The 25000-nt window shown below is 53.3% G+C and overlaps 1 protein-coding gene across 1 annotated transcript in view; it reads right to left on the reverse strand.

The window, feature by feature from the left end:
- Positions 1-13897: 13897 nt before the first annotated feature.
- The window catches only part of LOC140471624 (uncharacterized), a 247244-nt gene continuing 236141 nt past the window's right edge, over positions 13898-25000 (reverse strand). Inside the window, exons 27-30 of the mRNA XM_072567433.1 lie at positions 18380-18664; positions 16335-16610; positions 15464-15724; positions 13898-14450 (exon numbers count right to left, since the gene is read on the reverse strand). Of these exons, the coding sequence (XP_072423534.1) occupies positions 14055-14450; positions 15464-15724; positions 16335-16610; positions 18380-18664 (1218 nt within the window). The 3' untranslated portion in view covers positions 13898-14054. The remainder of the gene's footprint in view (positions 14451-15463; positions 15725-16334; positions 16611-18379; positions 18665-25000) is intronic.

A 25000-nucleotide genomic window follows, 5' to 3' on the forward strand; every position in this document is an offset into this window, starting at 1 on the left:
GAGTGGGATTAGACTGGGGGGGATATTAAAGGGAGTGGGGAGTGAGGGGGGAGAGTGGGATTAGACTGGGGGGGATATTAAAGGGAGTGAGGGGGGAGAGTGGGATTAGACTGGGGGGGATATTAAAGGGAGTGAGGGGGAGAGTGGGATTAGACTGGGGGGATATTAGAGGGAGTGAGGGGGGGAGAGTGGGATTAGACTGGGGGGGATATTAAAGGGAGTGAGAGGGGAGAGTGGGATTAGACTGGGGGGGATATTAAAGGCAGTGAGGGGGGGGAGAGTGGGATTAGACTGTGGGGGATATTAAAGGGAGTGAGAGGGGAGAGTGGGATTAGACTGGGGGGGATATTAAAGGGAGTGAGGGGGGAGAGTGGGATTAGACTGGGGGGGATATTAGAGGGAGTGAGGGGGAGAGTGGGATTAGACTGGGGGGGGTATTAAAGGGAGTGAGGGGGGAGAGTGGGATTAGACTGGGGGGGATATTAAAGGGAGTGAGGGGGGAGAGTGGGATTAGACTGGGTGGGATATTAAAGGGAGTGAGGGGGGAGAGTGGGATTAGACTGGGGGGGATATTAGAGGGAGTGAGGGGGGAGAGTGGGATTAGACTGGGGGTGATATTAGAGGGAGTGGGGGGGAGAGTGGGATTAGACTGGGGGGGATAATAGAGGGAGTGAGGGGGGAGAGTGGGATTAGACTGGGGGGGATATTAGAGGGTGTGAGGGGGGAGAGTTGGATTAGACTGGGGGGGATATTAGAGGGTGTGAGGGGGGAGAGTTGGATTAGACTGGGGGGGATATTAGAGGGTGTGAGGGGGGAGAGTTGGATTAGACTGGGGGGGATATTAGAGGGAGTGAGGGGGAGAGTGGGATTAGACTGGGGGGGGATATTAAAGGGAGTGAGGGGTGAGAGTGGGATTAGACTGGGGGGGATATTAGAGGGAGTGAGGGGGGGGAGTGGGATTAGACTGGGGGGGATATTATAGGGACTGAGGGGGAGAGTGGGATTAGACTGGGGGGGATATTATAGGGACTGAGGGGGAGAGTGGGATTAGACTGGTGGGATATTAGAGGGAGTGAGGGGGGAGAGTGGGATTAGACTGGGGGGGATATTAAAGGGAGTGAGGTGGAGAGTGGGATTAGACTGGGGGGGATATTAGAGGGAGTGGGGAGTGAGGGGGGAGAGTGGGATTAGACTGGGGGGGATATTAAAGGGAGTGAGGTGGAGAGTGGGATTAGACTGGGGGGGATATTAGAGGGAGTGAGGGGGGAGAGTGGGATTAGACTGGGGGGGATATTAGAGGGAGTGAGGGGGGATAATAGAGGGAGTGGGGGGGGGAGAGTGGGATTAGACTGGGGGGGATATTAGAGGGAGTGAGGGGGGAGAGTGGGATTAGGCTGGGGGGATATTAAAGGGAGTGAGGGGGGAGAGTGGGATTAGACTGGGGGGGATATTAAAGGGAGTGAGGGGGGAGAGTGGGATTAGACTGGGGGGGATATTAGAGGGAGTGAGGGAGGGAGAGTGGGATTAGACTGGGGGGGATATTAAAGGGAGTGAGGGGGGGAGAGTGGGATTAGACTGGGGGGGATATTAAAGGGAGTGGGGAGTGAGGGGGGAGAGTGGGATTAGACTGGGGGGGATATTAAAGGGAGTGAGGGGGGAGAGTGGGATTAGACTGGGGGGGATATTAAAGGGAGTGAGGGGGGGAGAGTGGGATTAGACTGGGGGGGATATTAAAGGGAGTGGGGAGTGAGGGGGGAGAGTGGGATTAGACTGGGGGGGATATTAAAGGGAGTGAGGGGGGAGAGTGGGATTAGACTGGGGGGGATATTAGAGGGAGTGAGGGGGAGAGTGGGATTAGACTGGGGGGGGATATTAAAGGGAGTGGGGGGGAGAGTGGGATTAGACTGGGGGGGATATTAGAGGGAGTGAGGGGGAGAGTGGGATTAGACTGGGGGGGATATTAGAGGGAGTGAGGGGGGAGAGTGGGATTAGACTGGGGGGGATATTAAAGGGAGCGGGGAGTGAGGGGGGAGAGTGGGATTAGACTGGGGGGGATATTAGAGGGAGTGAGGGGGGAGAGTGGGATTAGACTGGGGGGGATATTAGAGGGAGTGAGGGGGGAGAGTGGGATTAGACTGGGGGGGATATTAAAGGGAGTGAGGGGGGAGAGTGGGATTAGACTGGGGGGGATATTAGAGGGAGTGAGGGGGGAGAGTGGGATTAGACTGTGGGGGATATTAGAGGGAGTGAGGGGGAGAGTGGGATTAGACTGGGGGGGGATATTAAAGGGAGTGAGGAGTGAGGGGGGAGAGTGGGATTAGACTGGGGGGGATATTAGAGGGAGTGAGGGGGGAGAGTGGGATTAGACTGGGGGGGATATTAAAGGGAGTGAGGAGTGAGGGGGGAGAGTGGGATTAGACTGGGGGGGATATTAAAGGGAGTGGGGAGTGAGGGGGAGAGTGGGATTAGACTGTGGGGGATATTAGAGGGAGTGAGGGGGGAGAGTGGGATTAGACTGGGGGGGATATTAAAGGGAGTGAGGGGGGAGAGTGGGATTAGACTGGGGGGGATATTAAAGGGAGTGAGGGGGGAGAGTGGGATTAGACTGGGGGGGATAATAGAGGGAGTGGGGGGGGAGAGTGGGATTAGACTGGGTGGGATATTAGAGGGAGTGGGGGGGAGAGTGGGATTAGACTGGGGGGGATATTAGAGGGAGTGAGGGGGGAGAGTGGGATTAGACTGGGGGGGATATTAGAGGGAGTGAGGGGGGAGAGTGGGATTAGACTGGGGGGGATATTAAAGGGAGTGAGGGGGGAGAGTGGGATTAGACTGGGTGGGATATTAGAGGGTGTGGGGGGGAGAGTGGGATTAGACTGGGGGGGATATTAAAGGGAGTGGGGAGTGAGGGGGAGAGTGGGATTAGACTGGGGGGGATATTAAAGGGAGTGAGGGGGAGAGTGGGATTAGACTGGGGGGGATATTAAAGGGAGTGGGGGGGAGAGTGGGATTAGACTGGGGGGGATATTAGAGGGAGTGAGGGGGGAGAGTGGGATTAGACTGGGGGGGATATTAGAGGGAGTGAGGGGGGAGAGTGGGATTAGACTGGGGGGGATATTAGAGGGAGTCAGGGAGGGAGAGTGGGATTAGACTGGGTGGGATATTAAAGGGAGTGAGGGGGGAGAGTTGGATTAGACTGGGGGGATATTAAAGGGAGAGAGGGGGGAGAGTGGGATTAGACTGGGGGGGATATTAGAGGGAGTGAGGGGGGAGAGTGGGATTAGACTGTGGGGGATATTAAAGGGAGTGAGGGGGGAGAGTGGGATTAGACTGGGGGGGATATTAAAGGGAGTGAGGGGGGAGAGTGGGATTAGACTGGGGGGGGATATTAAAGGGAGTGAGGGGGGAGAGTGGGATTAGACTGTGGGGGATATTAGAGGGAGTGAGGGGGAGAGTGGGATTAGACTGGGGGGGATATTAGAGGGAGTGGGGAGTGAGGGGGGAGAGTGGGATTAGACTGGGGGATATTAAAGGGAGTGAGGGGGGAGAGTGGGATTAGACTGGGTGGGATATTAAAGGGAGTGGGGGGGAGAGTGGGATTAGACTGGGGGGGATATTAGAGGGAGTGGGGAGTGAGGGGGGAGAGTGGGATTAGACTGGGGGATATTAGAGGGAGTGAGGGGGAGAGTGGGATTAGACTGGGGGGGATATTAGAGGGAGTGGGGAGTGAGGGGGGAGAGTGGGATTAGACTGGGGGATATTAAAGGGAGTGAGGGGGGAGAGTTGGATTAGACTGGGGGGGATATTAAAGGGAGTGGGGGGGAGAGTGGGATTAGACTGGGGGGGATATTAAAGGGAGTGGGGGGGAGAGTGGGATTAGACTGGGGGGGGATATTAGAGGGAGAGGGGGGAGAGTGGGATTAGACTGTGGGGATATTAGAGGGAGTGGGGGGGGAGAGTGGGATTAGACTGGGGGGGATATTAGAGGGAGTGAGGGGGGAGAGTGGGATTAGACTGGGGGGGATATTAAAGGGAGTGAGGGGGAGAGTGGGATTAGACTGGGGGGGATATTAGAGGGAGTGAGGGGGGAGAGTGGGATTAGACTGGGGGGGATATTAAAGGGAGTGAGGGGGGGAGAGTGGGATTAGACTGGGGGGGATATTAGAGGGAGTGAGGGGGGAGAGTGGGATTAGACTGGGGGGGATATTAAAGGGAGTGAGGGGGGAGAGTGGGATTAGACTGGGGGGGATATTAGAGGGAGTGAGGGGGGGAGTGGGATTAGACTGGGGGGGATAATAAAGGGAGTGAGAGGGGAGAGTGGGATTAGACTGGGGGGGATATTAGAGGGAGTGAGGGGGGAGAGTGGGATTAGACTGGGGGGGATATTAAAGGGAGTGAGGGGGGGAGTGGGTTTAGACTGGGGGATATTAAAGGGAGTGAGGGGGGAGAGTGGGATTAGACTGGGGGGGATATTAAAGGGAGTGGGGGGGGAGAGTAGGATTAGACTGGGGGGGATATTAGAGGGAGTGAGGGGGGAGAGTGGGATTAGACTGGGGGGGATATTAAAGGGAGTGAGGGGGGAGAGTGGGATTAGACTGGGGGGGATATTAAAGGGAGTGAGGGGGGTGAGTGGGATTAGACTGGGGGGGATATTAAAGGGAGTGGGGAGTGAGGGGGAGAGTGGGATTAGACTGGGGGGGATATTAAAGGGAGTGGGGGGGGAGAGTGGGATTAGACTGGGGGGGATATTAAAGGGAGTGAGGGGGGAGAGTGGGATTAGACTGGGGGGATATTAAAGGGAGTGAGGGGGGAGAGTGGGATTAGACTTGGGGGGATATTAAAGGGAGTGGGGGGGGGAGAGTGGGATTAGACTGGGGGGGATATTAGAGGGATTGAGGGGGGAGAGTGGGATTAGACTGGGGGGGATATTAAAGGGAGTGAGGGGGGAGAGTGGGATTAGACTGGGGGGGATATTAAAGGGAGTGAGGGGGGAGAGTGGGATTCGACTGGGGGGGATATTAAAGGGAGTGGGGAGTGAGGGGGGAGAGTGGGATTAGACTGGGGGGGATATTAAAGGGAGTGGGGGGGGAGAGTGGGATTAGACTGGGGGGGATATTAGAGGGAGTGAGGGGGGAGAGTGGGATTAGACTGGGGGGGATATTAAAGGGAGTGAGGGGGGAGAGTGGGATTAGACTGGGGGGGGATATTAAAGGGAGTGAGGGGGGAGAGTGGGATTAGACTGGGGGGGATATTAAAGGGAGTGAGGGGGGAGAGTGGGATTCGACTGGGGGGGATATTAAAGGGAGTGGGGAGTGAGGGGGGAGAGTGGGATTAGACTGGGGGGGATATTAAAGGGAGTGGGGGGGGGAGAGTGGGATTAGACTGGGGGGATATTAGAGGGAGTGAGGGGGGAGAGTGGGATTAGACTGGGGGGGGATATTAAAGGGAGTGAGGGGGGAGAGTGGGATTAGACTGGGGGGGATATTAAAGGGAGTGAGGGGGGAGAGTGGGATTAGACTGGGGGGGATATTAAAGGGAGTGAGAGGGGAGAGTGGGATTAGACTGGGGGATATTAGAGGGAGTGGGGCGGAGAGTGGGATTAGACTGGGGGGGATATTAAAGGGAGTGAGGGGGAGAGTGGGATTAGACTGGGGGGGATATTAAAGGGAGTGGGGGGGGAGAGTGGGATTAGACTGGGGGGGATATTAGACGGAGTGGGGAGTGAGGGGGGAGAGTGGGATTAGACTGGGGGGGATATTAAAGGGAGTGAGGGGGGAGAGTGGGATTAGACTGGGTGGGATATTAAAGGGAGTGAGGAGGGAGAGTGGGATTAGACTGGGGGTGATATTAAAGGGAGGGGGGAGTGAGGGGGTAGAGTGGGATTAGACTGGGCGGGATATTAAAGGGAGTGGGGGGGGAGAGTGGGATTAGACTGGGGGGGATATTAGAGGGAGTGAGGGGGAGAGTGGGATTAGACTGGGGGGGATATTAGAGGGAGTGAGGGGGGAGAGTGGGATGAGACTGGGGGGATATTAAAGGGAGTGAGGGGGGTGAGTGGGATTAGACTGGGGGGGATAATAAAGGGAGTGAGGGGGGAGAGTGGGATTAGACTGGGGGGGATATTAAAGGGAGTGAGGGGGGAGAGTGGGATTAGACTGGGGGGGATATTAGAGGGAGTGAGGGGGGAGAGTGGGATTAGACTGGGGGGGATATTAAAGGGAGTGAGGGGGGTGAGTGGGATTAGACTGGGGGGGATATTAGAGGGAGTGAGGGGGGAGAGTGGGATTAGACTGGGGGGGATATTAAAGGGAGTGAGGGGGGAGAGTGGGATTAGACTGGGGGGGATATTAAAGGGAGTGAGGGGGGAGAGTGGGATTAGACTGGGGGGGATATTAGAGGGAGTGGGGGGGAGAGTGGGATTAGACTGGGGGGGATATTAGAGGGAGCGGGGACTGAGGGTGGTTCTGACAGTGGGATAATAAAGAGTTTCATTCTCTCGTGTCTCCTGCTGTTTGATACTGGGTCAGGACCCCAAGCGGGAGATTGTGAAGATGATAAAGTTCCTGGGAAAAGAGTTACCCGACCTGGTCATTGATGGGATCGTCCGGAACACCACGTTCGAATCCATGAAGGACAATCCTATGAGTAACTACTCAACTGTCCCGGACTCCATCTTTGATCGCTCCATCTCCCACTTCATGAGAAAAGGTGTGGCCCTGTCTTTAGCTTTCGGACTGTATCCTGTGGGTGCGGGGACTGAGTCTGATCCTGGGCCTTTCCTGGTCCCAGTGACGCAGGGTTCCGTCAGTATTACCCCCGGGGATCCGCACTAGGCCCGTATTATATCCTGGGCCTTTCCTGGTCCCAGTGACGCAGGATTCCATCAGCATTACCCCTGGGGATCTGCACTAGGCCTGAGTTGGATCCTGGGCCTTTCCTGGTCCTAGTGACGCAGGGTAGTCTGATGCTGGGGCCTTTCCTAGTCCCAGTGACGCAGGATTCCATCAGCATTACCCCTGGGGATCCGCACGAGGCCCGATTTCGATCCTGGGCCTTTCCTGACACCAGGGTTCCATCAGCACTACCCCTGGGGATCCACACTAGGCCCGATTTAGATCCTGGGCCTTGCCTGACACCAGGGTTCCATCAGAATTACACCTGGGGATCCACACTAGGCCCGATTTAGATCCTGGGCCTTGCCTGACACCAGGGTTCCATCAGAATTACACCTGGGGATCCACACTAGGCCCGATTTAGATCCTGGGCCTTTCCTGACACCAGGGTTCCATCAGCACTACCCCTGGGGATCCACACTAGGCCCGATTTAGATCCTGGGCCTTGCCTGACACCAGGGTTCCATCCGCACTACCCCTGGGGATCCACACTAGGCCCGATTTAGATCCTGGGCCTTGCCTGACACCAGGGTTCCATCAGCACTACCCCTGGACATCCCCAATGGGCCCGATTTAGATCCTGGGCCTTTCCTGACACCAGGCTGCCATCAGCGCTACCCCTGGGCATCCCCAATGGGCCCTAGCTGGGCCCTGGGACTTTCCTAGCCCTAGGCCGTGATGTGCAGGCCCAAGGGGATACCCAGCCTGGGCCCAGCTATCCTGGTGGTGGTCCCTGCTGTGAGGGGCGAGGCCCGTGATTGGTGGGGGGGGGGGGGAAGACGGTGCCTAATCGTGCTGCTGGCTCTGTCTCTCCTCAGGGACGGTGGGCGACTGGAAAAACCACTTCACCGTGGCCCAGGACGAGGTGTTTGAGGCGGATTACGGGCGGAGGATGGGTGACACCGACCTGCGATTCCGCACCGAGCTGCGGCGGGGGGGGGGGGGAGGGGCGGCCCAGTGAACAGCCCGGGGGGTGCCCCCAGCCCAGAGAGAGCCGGCACAGCAAGACCCCACACTAACCTCCCTGCCAAGGAGCTCTGCTGCTCGTTCCAACTCCTTCCCAATCCCCTCGGGGGATTGACCTTTTGAATTTAGCAAAACCTCTAAAATTATTTTAATCGTTGGAGTTAGATCGTCTCTCTTTAACATACTCCTCTCATTCCTCCTTGCGAAGTGAGTATTCACACTTCACTGGGTGTGAATTCTCTAGTTTACCGATTATCATATCCATAACACTACCATAGTCCCTCACTATATCTTTACTCTTACCTATTTTATCCTCTATTGTCTTGACTGTTAGTGACCTGTCTTTATATCCCACCCACCCTTTGATATTGAATTTTATCTTGAGATTTCTCCTCACCAGTTCCTACCTCCTCCATTAGCGGACCGAGATCCAGATTCGGAGATGCCGGTGTTGGACTGGGAAGTGTCCAAAGTTAAAAATCACACCAACGCCAGCTTATAGTCCAACAGGTTTAATTGGAAGTACACTAGCTTTCGGAGCGACGCTTCTTCATCAGGTGGGAGTGGGGGGCTCGATCGTAACACGGAATTTACAGCAAAAATTTACAGTGTGATGTAACTGACATTATACGTTGAAAAATTGATTGTCTGTTAAGCCTTTCATCTGTTAGAATACAGTGATAGTTTCACTTCTTTCACGTGTAAATCATACAACCCTTTTGTTTAAAAGTTGCATTCTCGGGTTAGCTGTTAACAATGGGGATAGGTAGACAATATGTTGAAGGTGTTAGCCCCCCCGTGTTCTCTGTCTATGACCTGATGTTTAGATTGATTCTAATCTAAAAAGTGAGATAACAGAGTTTTACATAAATTCATGCAGGTTTTGAGTAAAGTGCAATATCAATTTGTATTTGGAGAGTTACATTGAACTTTGCTCAAAACCTGCATGCATCCATGTAGGACTCTGAGCTCAAAGGCTGACCCTCCCACAGTGCGGGGCTCCCACAGTGTTGGTGTGATTTTTAACTATATCCAGATCACTTTTCTCACTTATACTTTTACTATTACGACAAAAGACCACTTCCTGACTTATGCCCTCATCTTTACCGCGAATTTTCCGAAGTTTATTTAGCAATCTCCGTTTATCGGAAATCTGTTTGGCTGTTTGAATTTCCAATTTTTCCACAATAGTTTTGTTGAGATTTATACAACCTACAAATTCTAATTCGAATTGTTGTAACCTTTTAATTTCAGAGTTATAACCATATACCTCTTTCACTTTTCTCTCCGTTTAACTTGTCTTTAACTGAGGCAGAAATTCGAGAGAATGTTAACAAAATAATTAAAGTTTATCAAAGACTCGCGGTTAATTACCACCTTGTTCCTGTGTTTTGTATTCAAGCATTACACTATCACATCCAGAGAGACACTCAGTGTGGGGCTCCCTCAGCACTGACCCTCCCACAGTGTGGGGCTCCCTCAGCACTGACCCTCCCAGAGTGCGGGGCTCCCTCAGCACTGACCCTCCCACAGTGCGGGGCTCCCTCAGCGCTGACCCTCCCACAGTGCGGGGCTCCCTCAGCACTGACCCTCCCACAGTGTGGGGCTCCCTCAGCACTGACCCTCCCACAGTGCAGGGCTCCCTCAGCACTGACCCTCCCACAGTGCGGGGCTCCCTCAGCGCTGACCCTCCCACAGTGCGGGGCTCCCACAGTGCGGGGCTCCCTCAGCACTGACCCTCCCTCGGCGCTGACACTCCCACAGTGCGGGGCTCCCTCAGCACTGACCCTCCCTCAGCACTGACCCTCCCACAGTGCGGGGCTCCCTCAGCGCTGACCCTCCCACAGTGCGGGGCTCCCTCAGCCCTGACCCTCCCACAGTGCGGGGCTCCCTCAGCACTGACCCTCCCACAGTGCGGGGCTCCCTCAGCGCTGACCCTCCCACAGTGCGGGGCTCCCTCGGGACTGACCCTCCCACAGTGCTGGGCTCCCTCGGCGCTGACCCTCCCACAGTGCGGGGCTCCCTCAGCACTGACCCTCCCACAGTGTGGGGGCTCACTCAGCGCTGACCCTCCCACAGTGTGGGACTCCCTCAGCACTGACCCTCCCACAGTGCGGGGCTCCCTCAGCACTGACCCTCCCACAGTGCGGGGTTTCCTCAGCACTGACCCTCCCACAGTGCGGGGCTCCCTCGGTGCTGACCCTCCCACAGTGCGGGGCTCCCTCGGTGCTGACCCTCCCACAGTGCGGGGCTCCCTCGGTGCTGACCCTCCCACAGTGCGGGGCTCCCTCAGCACTGACCCTCCCACAGTGCGGGGTTCCCTCGGCGCTGACCCTCCCACAGTGCGGGGTTCCCTCGGCGCTGACCCTCCCACAGTGCGGGGCTCCCTCAGCACTGACCCTCCCACAGTGCGGGGCTCCCTCAGCACTGACCCTCCCTCGGCGCTGACACTCCCACAGTGCGGGGCTCCCTCAGCACTGACCCTCCCTCAGCACTGACCCTCCCACAGTGCGGGGACTCCCTCGGTGCTGACCCTCCCACAGTGCGGGGCTCCCTCGGCGCTGACCCTCCCACAGTGCGGGGCTCCCTCGGCACTGACCCTCCAACAGTGCGGGGCTCCCTCGGCGCTGACCCTCCCACAGTGCGGGGCTCCCTCGGTGCTGACCCTCCCACAGTGTGGGGCTCCCTCGGTGCTGACCCTCCCACAGTGTGGGGCTCCCTCAGCACTGACCCTCCCACAGTGCGGGGCTCCCTCAGCGCTGACCCTCCCTCAGCACTGACCCTCCCACAGTGCGGGGTTCCCTCGGCGCTGACCCTCCCACAGTGCGGGGCTCCCTCGGCACTGACCCTCCAACAGTGCTGGGCTCCCTCGGCACTGACCCTCCCACAGTGCTGGGCTCCCTCGGGACTGACCCTCCCACAGTGCGGGGCTCCCTCAGCACTGACCCTCCCACAGTGTGGGGGCTCCCTCAGCGCTGACCCTCCCACAGTGCGGGACTCCCTCAGCACTGACCCTCCCACAGTGCGGGGCTCCCTCAGCAATGACCCTCCCACAGTGCGGGGCTCCCTCAGCACTGACCCTCCCACAGTGCGGGGTTTCCTCAGCACTGACCCTCCCACAGTGCGGGGCTCCCTCAGCACTGACCCTCCCACAGTGCGGGGCTCCCTCAGCACTGACCCTCCCACAGTGCGGGGCTCCCTCAGCACTGACCCTCCCACAGTGCGGGGCTCCCTCAGCCCTGACCCTCCCACAGTGCGGGGCTCCCTCAGCACTGACCCTCCCACAGTGCGGGGCTCCCTCAGCACTGACCCTCCAGCAGTGTGGGGCTCCCTCGGCGCTGACCCTCCCACAATGCGGAGCTCCCTCGGCACTGACCCTCCCTCAGTGCGGGGTTCCCTCGGCGCTGACCCACCCACAGTGTGGGGCTCCCTCGGCGCTGACCCACAGTGCGGGGCTCCCTCAGCGCTGACCCTCCCACAGTGCGGGGCTCCCTCAGCGCTGACCCTCCCACACTGCGGGGCTCCCTCAGCCCTGACCCTCCCACAGTGCGGGGCTCCCTCAGCACTGAGCCTCCCACAGTGCGGGGCTCCCTCAGCACTGACCCTCCCACAGTGCGGGGCTCCCTCAGCACTGACCCTCCCACAGTGCGGGGCTCCCTCAGCGCTGACCCTCCCACAGTGCGGGGCTCCCACAGTGCGGGGCTCCCACAGTGCGGGGCTCCCTCAGCACTGACCCTCCCTCGGCGCTGACACTCCCACAGTGCGGGGCTCCCTCAGCACTGACCCTCCCACAGTGCGGGGCTCCCTCAGCCCTGACCCTCCCACAGTGCGGGGCTCCCTCAGCACTGACCCTCCCACAGTGCGGGGCTCCCTCAGCACTGACCCTCCCACAGTGCGGGGCTCCCTCAGCACTGACCCTCCCACAGTGTGGGGCTCCCTCAGCACTGACCCTCCCACAGTGCGGGGCTCCCTCAGCACTGACCCTCCCACAGTGCGGGGCTCCCTCAGCACTGACCCTCCCACAGTGCGGGGCTCCCTCAGCGCTGACCCTCCCACAGTGCGGGGCTCCCTCAGCACTGACCCTCCCACAGTGCGGGGCTCCCTCAGCGCTGACCCTCCCACAGTGCGGGGCTCCCTCAGCACTGACCCTCCCTCGGCGCTGACACTCCCACAGTGCGGGGCTCCCTCAGCACTGACCCTCCCTCAGCACTGACCCTCCCACAGTGTGGGGACTCCCTCGGTGCTGACCCTCCCACAGTGCGGGGCTCCCTCGGCGCTGACCCTCCCACAGTGCGGGGCTCCCTCGGCGCTGACCCTCCCTCAATGCGGGGCTCCCTCAGCACTGACCCTCCCACAGTGCGGGGCTCCCTCAGCACTGACCCTCCCTCAGCACTGACCCTCCCACAGTGTGGGGACTCCCTCGGTGCTGACCCTCCCACAGTGCGGGGCTCCCTCGGCGCTGACCCTCCCACAGTGCGGGGCTCCCTCGGTGCTGACCCTCCCACAGTGTGGGGCTCCCTCGGTGCTGACCCTCCCACAGTGTGGGGCTCCCTCAGCACTGACCCTCCCACAGTGCGGGGCTCCCTCAGCGCTGACCCTCCCTCAGCACTGACCCTCCAACAGTGAGGGGCTCCCTCAGCACTGACCCTCCCACAGTGCGGGGCTCCCTCAGCACTGACCCTCCCACAGTGCGGGGCTCCCTCGGGACTGACCCTCCCACAGTGCTGGGCTCCCTCGGCGCTGACCCTCCCACAGTGCGGGGCTCCCTCAGCACTGACCCTCCCACAGTGCGGGGCTCCCTCAGCACTGACCCTCCCACAGTGCGGGGTTTCCTCAGCACTGACCCTCCCACAGTGCGGGGCTCCCTCGGTGCTGACCCTCCCACAGTGCGGGGCTCCCTCGGTGCTGACCCTCCCACAGTGCGGGGCTCCCTCGGTGCTGACCCTCCCACAGTGCGGGGCTCCCTCGGTGCTGACCCTCCCACAGTGCGGGGCTCCCTCAGCACTGACCCTCCCACAGTGCGGGGTTCCCTCAGCGCTGACCCTCCCACAGTGCGGGGTTCCCTCGGCGCTGACCCTCCCACAGTGCGGGGCTCCCTCAGCACTGACCCTCCCACAGTGCTAGGGTCCCTTGGCACTGACTCTCTAACAGTGCTGGGCTCCCTCGGCACTGACCCTCCAACAGTGCGGGCCTCCCTCAGCGCTGACCCTCCCACAGTGCGGGGCTCCCTCGGCGCTGACCCTCCCACAGTGCGGGACTCCCTCGGCGCTGACCCTCCCACAGTGCGGGGCTCCCTCAGCACTGACCCTCCCACAGTGTGGGGCTCCCTCAGCACTGACCCTCCCACAGTGCGGGGCTCCCTCAGCACTGACCCTCCCACAGTGCGGGTTACCCTCAGCGCTGACCCTCCCCCAGTGCGGGGCTCCCTCGGCACTGACCCTCCCACAGTGCGGCGTTCCCTCCGCGCTGACCCTCCCACAGTGTGGGGCTCCCTCAGCACTGACCCTCCCACAGTGCGGGGCTCCCTCAGCACTGACCCTCCCACAGTGCAGGGCTCCCTCAGCACTGACCCTCCCACAGTGCGGGGCTCCCTCAGCCCTGACCCTCCCACAGTGCGGGGCTCCCTCAGCACTGACCCTCCCACAGTGCGGGTTACCCTCAGCGCTGACCCTCCCACAGTGCGTGGCTCCCTCGGCACTGACCCTCCCACAGTGCGGGGCTCCCTCAGCACTGACCCTCCCACAGTGCGGGGCTCCCTCAGCGCTGACCCTCCCACAGTGCGGGGCTCCCTCAGCACTGACCCTCCCACAGTGCGGGGCTCCCTCAGCACTGACCCTCCCACAGTGCGGGGCTCCCTCAGCACTGACCCTCCCACAGTGCAGGGCTCTCATCTTGGAGATAAGAAGTTTAAAACATGATTACATGAAAGTCTTTATTCAGTGGATTGGTGGATATTGAGAAACGTGTGGAACGCTGTCAATCTGTGTCCAGCGTCAGCTTTCAATACCATCACCAATGAGAGACGAGTAATTCACAAGGACTTCAGTTTGAAACAGTGACATTTAATGGGAATGGTATTTAATCACGTCTCCCCAATGCATGCAGACAGAAACTTACTGAGCGGAATCGATGAGGGTCTCTGCTGTCAAACCCAGATTAACACCCACTGTGTCTTAAATCACCCAGACCCTTTTATATCTATTTGTTCTTGTCTAAGGTTTCCGCAGCGTTCCAGCCTAGAGTATAGCCCGTTCCAGCCCCAGCAGCTCCAACCCCAGCAGCAACTGCAGCAGTAACAGCAGCACCTCCTATTACAACAGGCGCAACTAATACTGCCCCTCCTGCCACAATGCCTCCCAACACTGCAGTCCCCAAAGCTGGCCAAACATGACCGTGTTTTTTATCAAATTGTTCAGACAGATATTTGACCTTTTTCTTCATTTCAGTCTCCATCGATGCTAAGGCCTTGATCATTTCTTCCTCATTTCCGCACACACTTCTTTCAAACACAGCAGTGAGTTCCTTCGCCTTGGTCTCCAGTATTTCTCTCATCGTATTTGCTCTTGTGATCATTCGTTGCCAGCGACTATCAGTCTACAGGGTGAACAAACAGCACGGATTAAAATAGAGTAAAGCTCTCTCTACACTGTCCCCCCCATCAAACACTCCCAGGGACAGGGACAGTACGGGGTTAGATACAGAGTAAAGCTCCCTCTACACTGTCCCCCCCATCAAACACTCCCAGGGACAGGGACAGCACGGGGTTAGATACAGAGTGAAGCTCCCTCTACACTGTCCCCCCCCCATCAAACACTCCCAGGGACAGGGACAGCACGGGGTTAGATACAGAGTGAAGCTCCCTCTACACTGTCCCCCCCCCATCAAACACTCCCAGGGACAGGGACAGCACGGGGTTAGATACAGAGTAAAGCTCCCTCTACACTGTCCCCCCCATCAAACACTCCCAGGGACAGGGACAGCACGGTGTTAGATACAGAGTAAAGCTCCATTTACACTGTCCCCCCATCAAACACTCCCAGGGACAGGGACAGTACGGGGTTAGATACAGAGTAAAGCCCCCTCTACACTGTCCCCCTCATCAAACACTCCCAGGGACAGGGACAGCACAGGGTTAGATACAGAGTAAAGCTCCCTCTACACTGTCCCCCCATCAAACACTCCCAGGGACAGGGACAGCATGGGGTTAGATACAGAGTAAAGCTGCCTCTACACTGTCCCCCATCAAACACTCCCAGGGATAGGGACAGCACGGGGTTAGATACAGAGTAAAGCTCCCTCTACACTGTCCCCCCCATCAAACACTCCCAGGGACAGGGACAGCATGGGGTTAGATACAGAGTAAAGCTTCCTCTACACTGTCCCCCCCATCAAACACTCCCAGGGACAGGGACAGCACGGGGTTAGATACAGAGTAAAGCTCCCACCACACTGTCCCCCCTATCAAACACTCCCAGGGACAGGGACAGCACCGGGTTAGATACAGAGTAAAGCTCCCTCTACACTGTCCCCCCCATCAAACACTCCCAGGACAGGAACACGACAGGGTTAGGTATGGAATTAAAGTTTCACATTGTTATCCACATTACTTTCTCCTTAAAATATCCACAAAGATCTTCAACTTTCTCATTAATTTGTCTCAGAACGGCCTGGTTAAATTTTGTCTGGTAAGTATTCAGGAAGGTTTTACGCTCCTCTTGCAGCTTCCGTTTCAGATCAGTTCTGTCATTCCCTTTATACTTGTTCAGAAACTTTTCAAACTCTTGACAGAGCTCACACAGCTTCATGTCCACGAGGTTTGAGACAGAACTCGGACTGTTTCTAAGTAGCTTGTCATCATCTATAAAGTCCTGATGAACAGAAACAAAATGGACAGAGTGAATATCCCTCCATATTCATTAATTCAAACATTCCCACCACTGTTCCCACATGGATTCAGATCCAGATCAAAGTCACCTTTACTCTTTCAAACTCTAAGTAAAGCTCTCTCTACACTGTTCCTCCATCAAACACTCCCAGGGACAGGGACAACATGGGGTTAGATACAGGGTAAAGCTCCCTCTACACTGTCCCCCATCAAACACTCCCAGGGACAGCATGGGGTTATATACAGAGTAAAGCTCCCTCTACACTGTCCCACCATCAAACACTCCCAGGGACAGGGACAGTACGGGGTTAGATACAGAGTAAAGCTCCCTCTACACTGTCCCCCCATCAAACACTCCCAGGGACAGGGACAGCACGGGGTTAGATACAGAGTATAGCTCCCTCTACACTGTCCCCCCATCAAACACTCCCAGGGACAGGAACAGCACGGGGTTAGATACAGAGTAAAGCTCCCTCTACACTGTCCCCCCCATCAAACACTCCCAGGGACAGGAACAGCACGGGGTTAGATACAGAGTAAAATCTCCTTCCATGTCTCCTTTATAAACTGATCTCAACTGAAATATGACATACTTGCTGCTTCACGTGGAGTCGAAAATCATTCAGCTTGTCACCCTTTCGCACTTCTACCACATTGAGAAAGCTTTCTGTGTAAATCTCCAGATGTTTCCGGAGTTGTTCCTGCATCCCTGCTTCCAGCTCAGCCACTGTCTCCTTCACTTCATGCTCACTTTTACCGAGAGAACATGAAAAATCCTTCATCAGCTTCTTGGCTTGTTGTCGTAGTACATTGTTCATGGAATCGGGATTGTTCTTTAAAATCTTGGACTTAATGTCAACATATCGTTCCTGAACAAAACAGAAACAGCACACTGAGTAAGAGAGGGTCATATAGAGAGGACAGGAACAGGGATGGTTTGCTGCAATTGGACAGGGTGCAACATCTTTGAAGTGTGGTGTCTGCAGGTCGGGTCTCCATATCTCAGGAGGGATGTTCTGGCTGTGGACAGAGTGCAAAAATGTTTCCCAGACTGATTCCGGAGATGGGAGCAGTGGCATATGAAGAGAGACCGGATCGGTTAGGATTCTATTCAGGAGAATGACGGTTGTGGAGGCGATGGAGTGATCTTATACACATCCATAAAGTTCGAACAGGACCAGTCAGGGGAAACGTAGGAAGGGTGTTTCACAAGACCAGAGGAATCCAGAACCGGGGTTACAGTCTAAAGAATACAGGAGAAGGACACAGTTGCAGAGAGAAGACTTTACCCAGTGAGTGGGGACCCTGTGGAATTCTCAACTGCATGGAAGGATTGGGGGCAAAGGATGAAACATTTTTAAGAAGAAGAAAGATTAGAGTTCTCAGGGCTAAAGGGATCAAAGGTTTGGGGGAGAAAGGAGACCAGGGAATGGGTTGGACTCTAAAGACCGGAATAAAAGTCAAGCTCCCCCTGTACCGTGTCGTCCCCATCAAACACCCCCAGGGACAGGGACAGGGACAGGGACAGCACGGGGTTAGATACAGAGTAAAGCTCCCTCTACACTGTTCCCCCATCAAACACTCCCAGGGACAGGGACAGCACGGGGTTAGATACAGAGTAAAGCTCCCTCTACACTGTCCCCCCCATCACAGGGACAGGGACAGCACGGGGTTAGATACAGAGTAAAGCTCCCTCTACACTGTCCCCCATCAAACACTCCCAGGGACAGGGACAGCGCGGGGTTAGATACAGAGTAAAGCTTCCTCTACACTGTCCCCATCAAACACTCCCAGGGACAGAGACAGCACATGGTTAGATTCAGAGTAAAGCTTCCTCTACACTGTCCCCATCAAACATTCCCAGGGACAGAGACAGCACGGGGTTAGCGACAGAGTAAAGCTCCCTCTACACTGTCCCCATCAAACACTCCCAGGGACAGGGACAGCACGGGGTTAGATACAGAGTAAAGCTCCCTCTACACTGTCCCCCATCAAACACCCCCAGGGACAGTGACAGCACGGGTTTAGATACAGAGTAAAGCTCTCTCTACACTAACCCCCATCAAACACTCCCAGAACAGGGACAGCACTTGGTTAGGTACCGAGTAATGCTTCCTCTACACTGTCCCCCCATCCCAGGGACAGCAGGGCGTTAGGCACAGTTAGACCTCACTCTACACTGTCCCCCTATCAAAACCTCCGAGGACAGGGACCGAATGAGATGAGATACAGTGTTATCCCTCCTGTATACTGTCCCCCATTCCAGGGAGAGCAGGGACTTAGATACAGAGTAAAGCTCTCTCTACACTGTCCCCCCATCAAACACACCCAGGGACAGGGACAGCACGGGGTTAGATACAGAGTAAAGCTCCCTCTACACTGTCCCCATCAAACACTCCCAGGGACAGGGACAGCACGGGGTTAGATACAGAGTAAAGCTCTCTCTACACTGATCCCCCCATCAAACACACCCAGGGACAGGGACAGCACGGGGTTAGATACAGAGTAAAGCTCCCTCTACACTGTCCCCCCCCCATCAAACCCTCCCAGGACAGAGACAGCACGGGGTTAGATACAGAGTAAAGCTCTCTCTACACGGCAATAGTCAAATGCTTTGTTCTTGTTTCATTTGACTTACCTGTTGATTGATGAAACTTTCAAACTCTTTCAGTTTCTCCTGCCTCAGTTTCTCGATTGCTGAGGTGAATGTATTCCCGTACAATCTGTAGAATTTCTCAATCATCTCAGTCAGATGTTCCTTCAATTCAGTGACCTCCTTCTCACTCTCCCCCTCACTCTCTCCATCCTCCTCACTCTTCAACAGATGTGATCGGAAATCCTGGGTCAGTTCATCTGCCTTTTTATCCAGATACTCCCTCATCGATGCTGGATTGATCTTCAGTATATCCTTGTTATCCTGCTGCTGAAACCAATACATGCAGATTAAATTGAGAGAAATTCTCAGCTTTGACATCCCCATCAAATACTCCCAGGGACAGGGACAGGACGGGGTTAGACACAGAATAAAGCTCCCTCCACACTGTCCCCCCATTAAATCCTCCCAGTTCATGGACAGCACGGGCTTAGATTCAGTGTAAAGCTTCCTCTACACTGCCCCCCCCCCCCCCCCACCATGAAACACTCCCAGGACAGGGACAGCACGGGGTTAGATACTGAGTAAAGGTCCATCTACAGGTTCTTAAGGAGCAGGGTGAGCAGCCAAAAGTAGGGGTAGACATCGGTACAATGTTACGGGTAGGAAAAGGGTGGAGGACCTGGAAAGAGAATATGGGGAGTTAGGTTGGAAGCTAAGAAGTAGGATGAGCAGAGTACTAATCTCAGGATTGCTTCCTTGGTTTGGGAAGGAGGGATTCAGATATATAGATCATTGGGATACCTTTTGGGGAAGGTGGGACCTGTACAAGAAGGACGGGTTGCGCTGAACTGGAGGAGCACCAATATCCTGGGCAGGAGGTTCGGGAGGGTTTAAACTAGTTTGGCAAGGGGGTGGGAACTGGAGCCATGGATCAGAGGATGGGATAGCTGGTGAACAGGCAGATACAGCATGCAGAGAGTCTGTGAGGAAAGACAAAGATTTGACAGGGCAAAGATGCAGTCGGTGTGATGTGTTGAAGTGTATCTATTTATTGGGAGTTTTCTAGAGAACCCCCAGTAGCAACAGAGACACAGAGGAGCAGATTGGTCAGCAGATTTTGGATCGATGCAGAAGGAACAGGGTTGTTGTCATGGGTGACTTAAAATTCCCTAATATTCCTTAGTGCAAATAGTTTGGATGGAGCAGATTTTGTCAGGTGTGTCCAGGAAGGAATCCTGACTCAACATGCAGATAGGCCGACTAGAGGGGAGGCCATATTGGATTTGGTGCTTGGCAACAAGCCAGACCAGGTGTCAGATCATCGGTGGGAGAGCATTTTGGTGACAGTGATCACAACTTCCTGATCTTTATATGGAGAGGGATAGGAGCAGGCAGTATGGGGAAGTAATTCATTCGAGGAAGGTGAATTATAATGTTACTAGGCAGGATCTGTGCAGTGTTACGACACGGGGTAAACCCCTCTGCTAATTTAAACCCGACACACAGATGCTCACTTCGTGCCACAATCTGTTAAAAAGTTTGGGAGAAGATTTGTAGCCCGGGTGCTCGTTGTTGTGGTTCTGTTCGCCGAGCTGGGAATTTGTCTTGCAAACGTTTCGTCCCCTGTCTGGGTGACATCCTCAGTGCGTGGGAGCCTCCTGTGAAGCGCTTCTGTGCTGTTTTCTCCGGTATTTATAGTGGCCTGTCTCTGCCGCTTCCGGTTGTCAGCATTCCCTATGTCTACTTCATGTATAAGAGCATTCGTCCTCCACATCTGATTCCTACATATGTCCTCATGCTGCAGGAACAAACCTTTTAACTGTGTTCTTTGCTCCTGAGACAGATAGCTTATTAATCTATCCCACTCCTCAAGGACTTTTCATTTTTTAACATATTTTGAGGCACCTCAAAATCCACCTCATTTGGATTTGATTCCTCACTCTGTGGGGCAGTAACTAACACCTGTTTCTCCATTTCTTTCTCTCTTCGAGTTCTCTGGAGGGGATCTAAACACTCATTTATAACCCACATGAAAAAGGACTTTGTTTGTGTACCTTAGCCTGAATCTTTTGTACTCCACGGTGACCTCCTATAGGTAGTATGTCCTGTAACACCACCTGTCTATGCTAACGGCAACACAATCTGGTACATTTCTCCTCTGCACTAACCTGCCATGGTCTCCATTTCCACCTTAGGATTTTAGCCTTCAGATATGATTTGGAGATGCCGGTGTTGGACTGGGGTGTACAAAGTTAAAAATCACACAACACCAGGTTATAGTCCAACAGGTTTAAATGGAAGCACTAGCTTTCAGAGTGATGCTCCTTTCTCCACCTGCTGATGGAGTCTTGCTCCGAAAGCTAGTGCTTCCATTTAAACCTGTCGGACTATAACCTGGTGTTGTGTGATTTTTAACTTTGTCCATTCTTCAGATAATAACCCTCAGTAATATTCTTTGACTCCTTTTCAGTGAATCCATCCACACATATACATCTTTTATCATCTTGTCTTGCTGTTGCAAGTCCCTTTGCCTTTCAGGACTAAACACTTCTGTCTGACCCTCTGCCTGTTCAGGATCTTCCTGCACCATTACGTCAAACAGGTTGTTCGCTAACCGAACCTCAATTCCTTAATCTTTCTCTTTAGTTTCTGTTTGGTGCTGTGACTTGTGACTGTGGGATCTCGTTACTACACAGTTTGGGAAAATACCAGGATATTTTTCTTTTAACTCCTCAGTTTCTTGGTCTTATTAGACTTTTTTCTTCGAATCCCTACAGTGTGAAAACAGGCCCTTTGGCCCAACAAGTCCGCACTGACCCTCAGAAGAGTATCCCACTCAAACCCATTCCCCAACATTTACCCCTGACTAATGCACCGAACCCACATATCCCTGAACACTATGGGCAATTTAGCATGGCCAATTCACCTACTCTGCACATCTTTTGGATTGTGGGAGGAAACTGGAGCATCCAGAGGAAACCTACGCAGACACGAGGAGAATGTGCAAACTCCACACAGACAGTCGCGTTGAGGCTGGAACTGAACCCTGGTCCCTGGCGCTGTGAGGCAGCAGTGCTAACCACTGTTCCACTGTGCCACCCAAGAAAAAAACTAAAGGTTTTCCTTGGGCTTCTCCACAACAAAGGGTGTTACTCCCACCTTGGATCCTGCTAAATGATTCCTAAGAACAAACTGGATTCCTGGAACTGACACTTTTACTTCCCCAGTCCCGAGTTGGCACTCCGATCTGATCTTACACAGGTTAATGTCACATTTCTGTCCATCTTGCCACAAATGACCACACAATCGGGTAACATGTCAGAAAGAGTGCAAATACATTCATCTCTGACTATTAGTGACCGATTAGATCCTGTATCTCTCAAAATGATAACTTCTTGACCTTCTCCCCCTGTTCTTTCTAAGTAAACTTTACCCATAGCGATGAATTCTTCATAGAGATCAGGCACTAACTCCATACTCAGCCCCTGCCTAGGCTAAGCACGCTCCTTTGGATCCTCGACTTTTTTTGGGTTTCCTTTACTATTTTCACTAATGGCACTGCCTTAGCCTCTTTTCCCACATCTTTTCCCACAACCTTTCTTTAATGACCAGCACTGTGACTTTACGTGTCCCACCTTATCACAGTGGAAACACCTGAGGCCTTTCACCTCCATTCCACCCTCTGGGGCTTCTTTTTTTATCCTGTGGTAAACGAGTGTGTTTTACTCTTTCTTTTGTGGTGTCGGATCTCCCCTTCTCCCAATTTCTATCCCTCACAGGATGGAATTCTTGCCGGAAGCTGAACTTTACCTGATGCACCAATGTGTACTCATCTACCATCTCTGCTACTGTTCTCACGTCTTGAACTTTCTGTTCATCCACACGAATTCTTACCATCTCTAGAAGTGAGTTTTTAAACTCCTCCAGCTGAATAATCTCTCTTAGAGCCTCATCGGTCTTACCTGTTTTTAAGGCCTGCACCCATCTATTCAAATGACTATGTTTAATTCTTTCATACACAATCTAAGTCTGACCTGGTTTCTTTACGTTTCTGAACTGCTGTCTACATGCTTCTGGTACCAATCGCTAAGCACTTAAAATCGTCTTTTTGACATCGGCATAATCTCTTAACCCCTCATCTGACAACACTGCAAATACCTTAACGGGCTCTGTCTACCAGCTTAGTCGGAACTAGCATTACCTACAAGTTCTCTGACCACTCCATCTGCCCAGCCAATGTTTCAAATAAAATAAAGAAGGTTTCAACATCTTTCTCATCAAAATGCAGCAATGTTTTAACATATTTGTACACATCATTACCTTCACCCTTCATCATCATCCTGTTAACTTGACTTTCCTGACTAACTCACAACTTCTTAAAGTTGAAATTCTCTCTCCCTTTCTCTCTCTCTGCTCAGCTAAGAACTTTCTCTCTATCTCTCTATTTTCCTCTCTCTCTCTTTTTCTCCTCTCATAGCTCTTCTTTCCCTTTCTTTATCTTCTAACTCCATTTGCCTCAATTGCAATGAAAGCTTTTCTAACTCTACTGCACTTGTCTGTTTCTCTGATACGTCTAAGTCCATTACAATTTCAGCTTTCCTTTTGTCCCTGGTTAAACCCATTCAAGCCTATCTGCTAATTCTAAAAGTATGCCCTTCCTCTGTCTTTCTAAACTTTCCTGGCAAATTTGGGAAGCATCTTCAAACCCCAGAACCTCTTCAGCAATGTTTAAAGCCATTTCTCTCACTTTGAATATAACCAATCACAAGTAAAGAAATTAAACAAATTGTCTCTTATTTAAAGATCTGGGACAGTAATCGGCAAGTGTTTAAATCTACTGGGATCTTTTGAACCTTAAATCTGTTCAAATCTCAGATTAAATCTGTCTAAACCTGTCCAAATCTATCCAAATCCCAGAACCAAGCCCCAAACTGTTAGAACACGGTGGTGAACCCTTCTGTTAATTCAACCAAACACCCAGAAAAGCTCACCTCACCTCACCTCATAATATGTTAAAATAGCAGTGACAGAGAAGTCCCCAAATTCCACTATTTAAAGAAAGTAACATCAATTTTTTTAACTCTAAAAGTGAACATTAAAAGAATATTCACAACTCTGAGCCTCCCTTTCTCTTAACTGCTTATTATCTGCCTCCAACGCTATAACAATATACTGTTCCAACAAAACACTTGTTAAAATTACATCAGCTTAATTTCTAAACCATATAGCCACTGTCATCGTCGGTGTCTGTCTTCTTCCAGCTGATGATCTCCCTGGGTTGTCTTCTTTCTTTTACTGTGAATATGTTTGATATGAACAGGTACCTTTGATTGAGTGTGTTCCCTAATTTCTTGAGTCTGTTTTGATGGCAGTTGCTCTGTCATTTTTCTATCCCCAACTTCGGATTGTCTCATTGGTTCAATGTTGGCAAAACAATAAATTCAAAGTCAATTGGGTTTTAGTATCCTGAGGCATAATTTAAACTGATTGATTACATTCAAATTGTTGTCAAAACAGCAACCAAAACTCTGGTATCCCTTTCACAGCTGAATGTTACATACTTTCAATTTTCCAGTACCTCAGACTGCTCTTGTTAGTTCTCAGTGCAGAATAGCATTCACTCTCTCTTAAAGGTACAGTACACAGTTTCAACTTCATAACAATAGACAAACTGCCAAAAATAAAACCGAATCAAACCAGAGTAAAGCTGAGGTGGGGGAACTGGCCATTCCCCTTTCATCGCACAAGTGGTTTTTTAAAACTTGTAAGCCTTTTGCCTGATGCAGTATATGCTGCCTATCCAAACTGGCCCTGAAACCCATCCAACCCAGATGTTTAGGAATTGCTGCTTTCATGAGCTCTCTGAAAAGAAAAGCCAAGGGCAACATAACCTTGTTAAAGGCGCAGCATCGTCACTTGATAGAGGTCGACAAGATGATGAGAGGCAGAGACAGAGTGGATAGCTAGAGACTTTTACTCAGGGTGGAAATGGCTATCATAAAGGGACATAAGTTTAAGGTGATTGCAAGACGTTTTAGGGGAAATGTCAGAGGTAGGTTCTTTGCACAGAAAGTGTTGGGTGTGTGGAATGCACTCCCAGCAGTGATTGTAGAGTCTGATAGATTAGGGACATTTAAGCGTCTCTTGGATAAGCACATGGATGCTAGTAAAATGTAGGGTACATAGGTTAGTTTGATCTTAGAGTAGGAAAGAAGGTTGCCACAACATCAAGGGCCGAAGGGTCTGTACCGTGTTGTACTGCTCTATGTTCCATGCAATGACACAGTGATATCAACAAGTTTCATCCCACCATCAGACTTAACATGGACTCCTCTTTAGTATCTGTCTCATTCTTGGAGACATGCATCTCCATCAAGAACGGGCACCTCAGCACCTCACTCTACTGCAAACCCATGGATAATCTCACAACGCTGCACTTCTCTATATTAGAACAGCCATCCCCTACGGACAAGCCCTACACATACACAGCATCTGTTCAGATGAGGGAGAATGGGACAGACATCTGAAGGTGCAGAAGGACACCCTCATAAGGACAGAATACAATGCTCAACTCATCCATCGTCAGTTCTGAGATGCCACAGCGAGAAAGTGTATTGACCTCCTCAGGAGACAGACATGGGATACGACCAATAGGGTACCCTT

This window comes from Chiloscyllium punctatum, unplaced genomic scaffold (genome assembly GCF_047496795.1).
Source record: "Chiloscyllium punctatum isolate Juve2018m unplaced genomic scaffold, sChiPun1.3 scaffold_130, whole genome shotgun sequence".
NCBI classification, from domain to species: domain Eukaryota; kingdom Metazoa; phylum Chordata; class Chondrichthyes; order Orectolobiformes; family Hemiscylliidae; genus Chiloscyllium; species Chiloscyllium punctatum.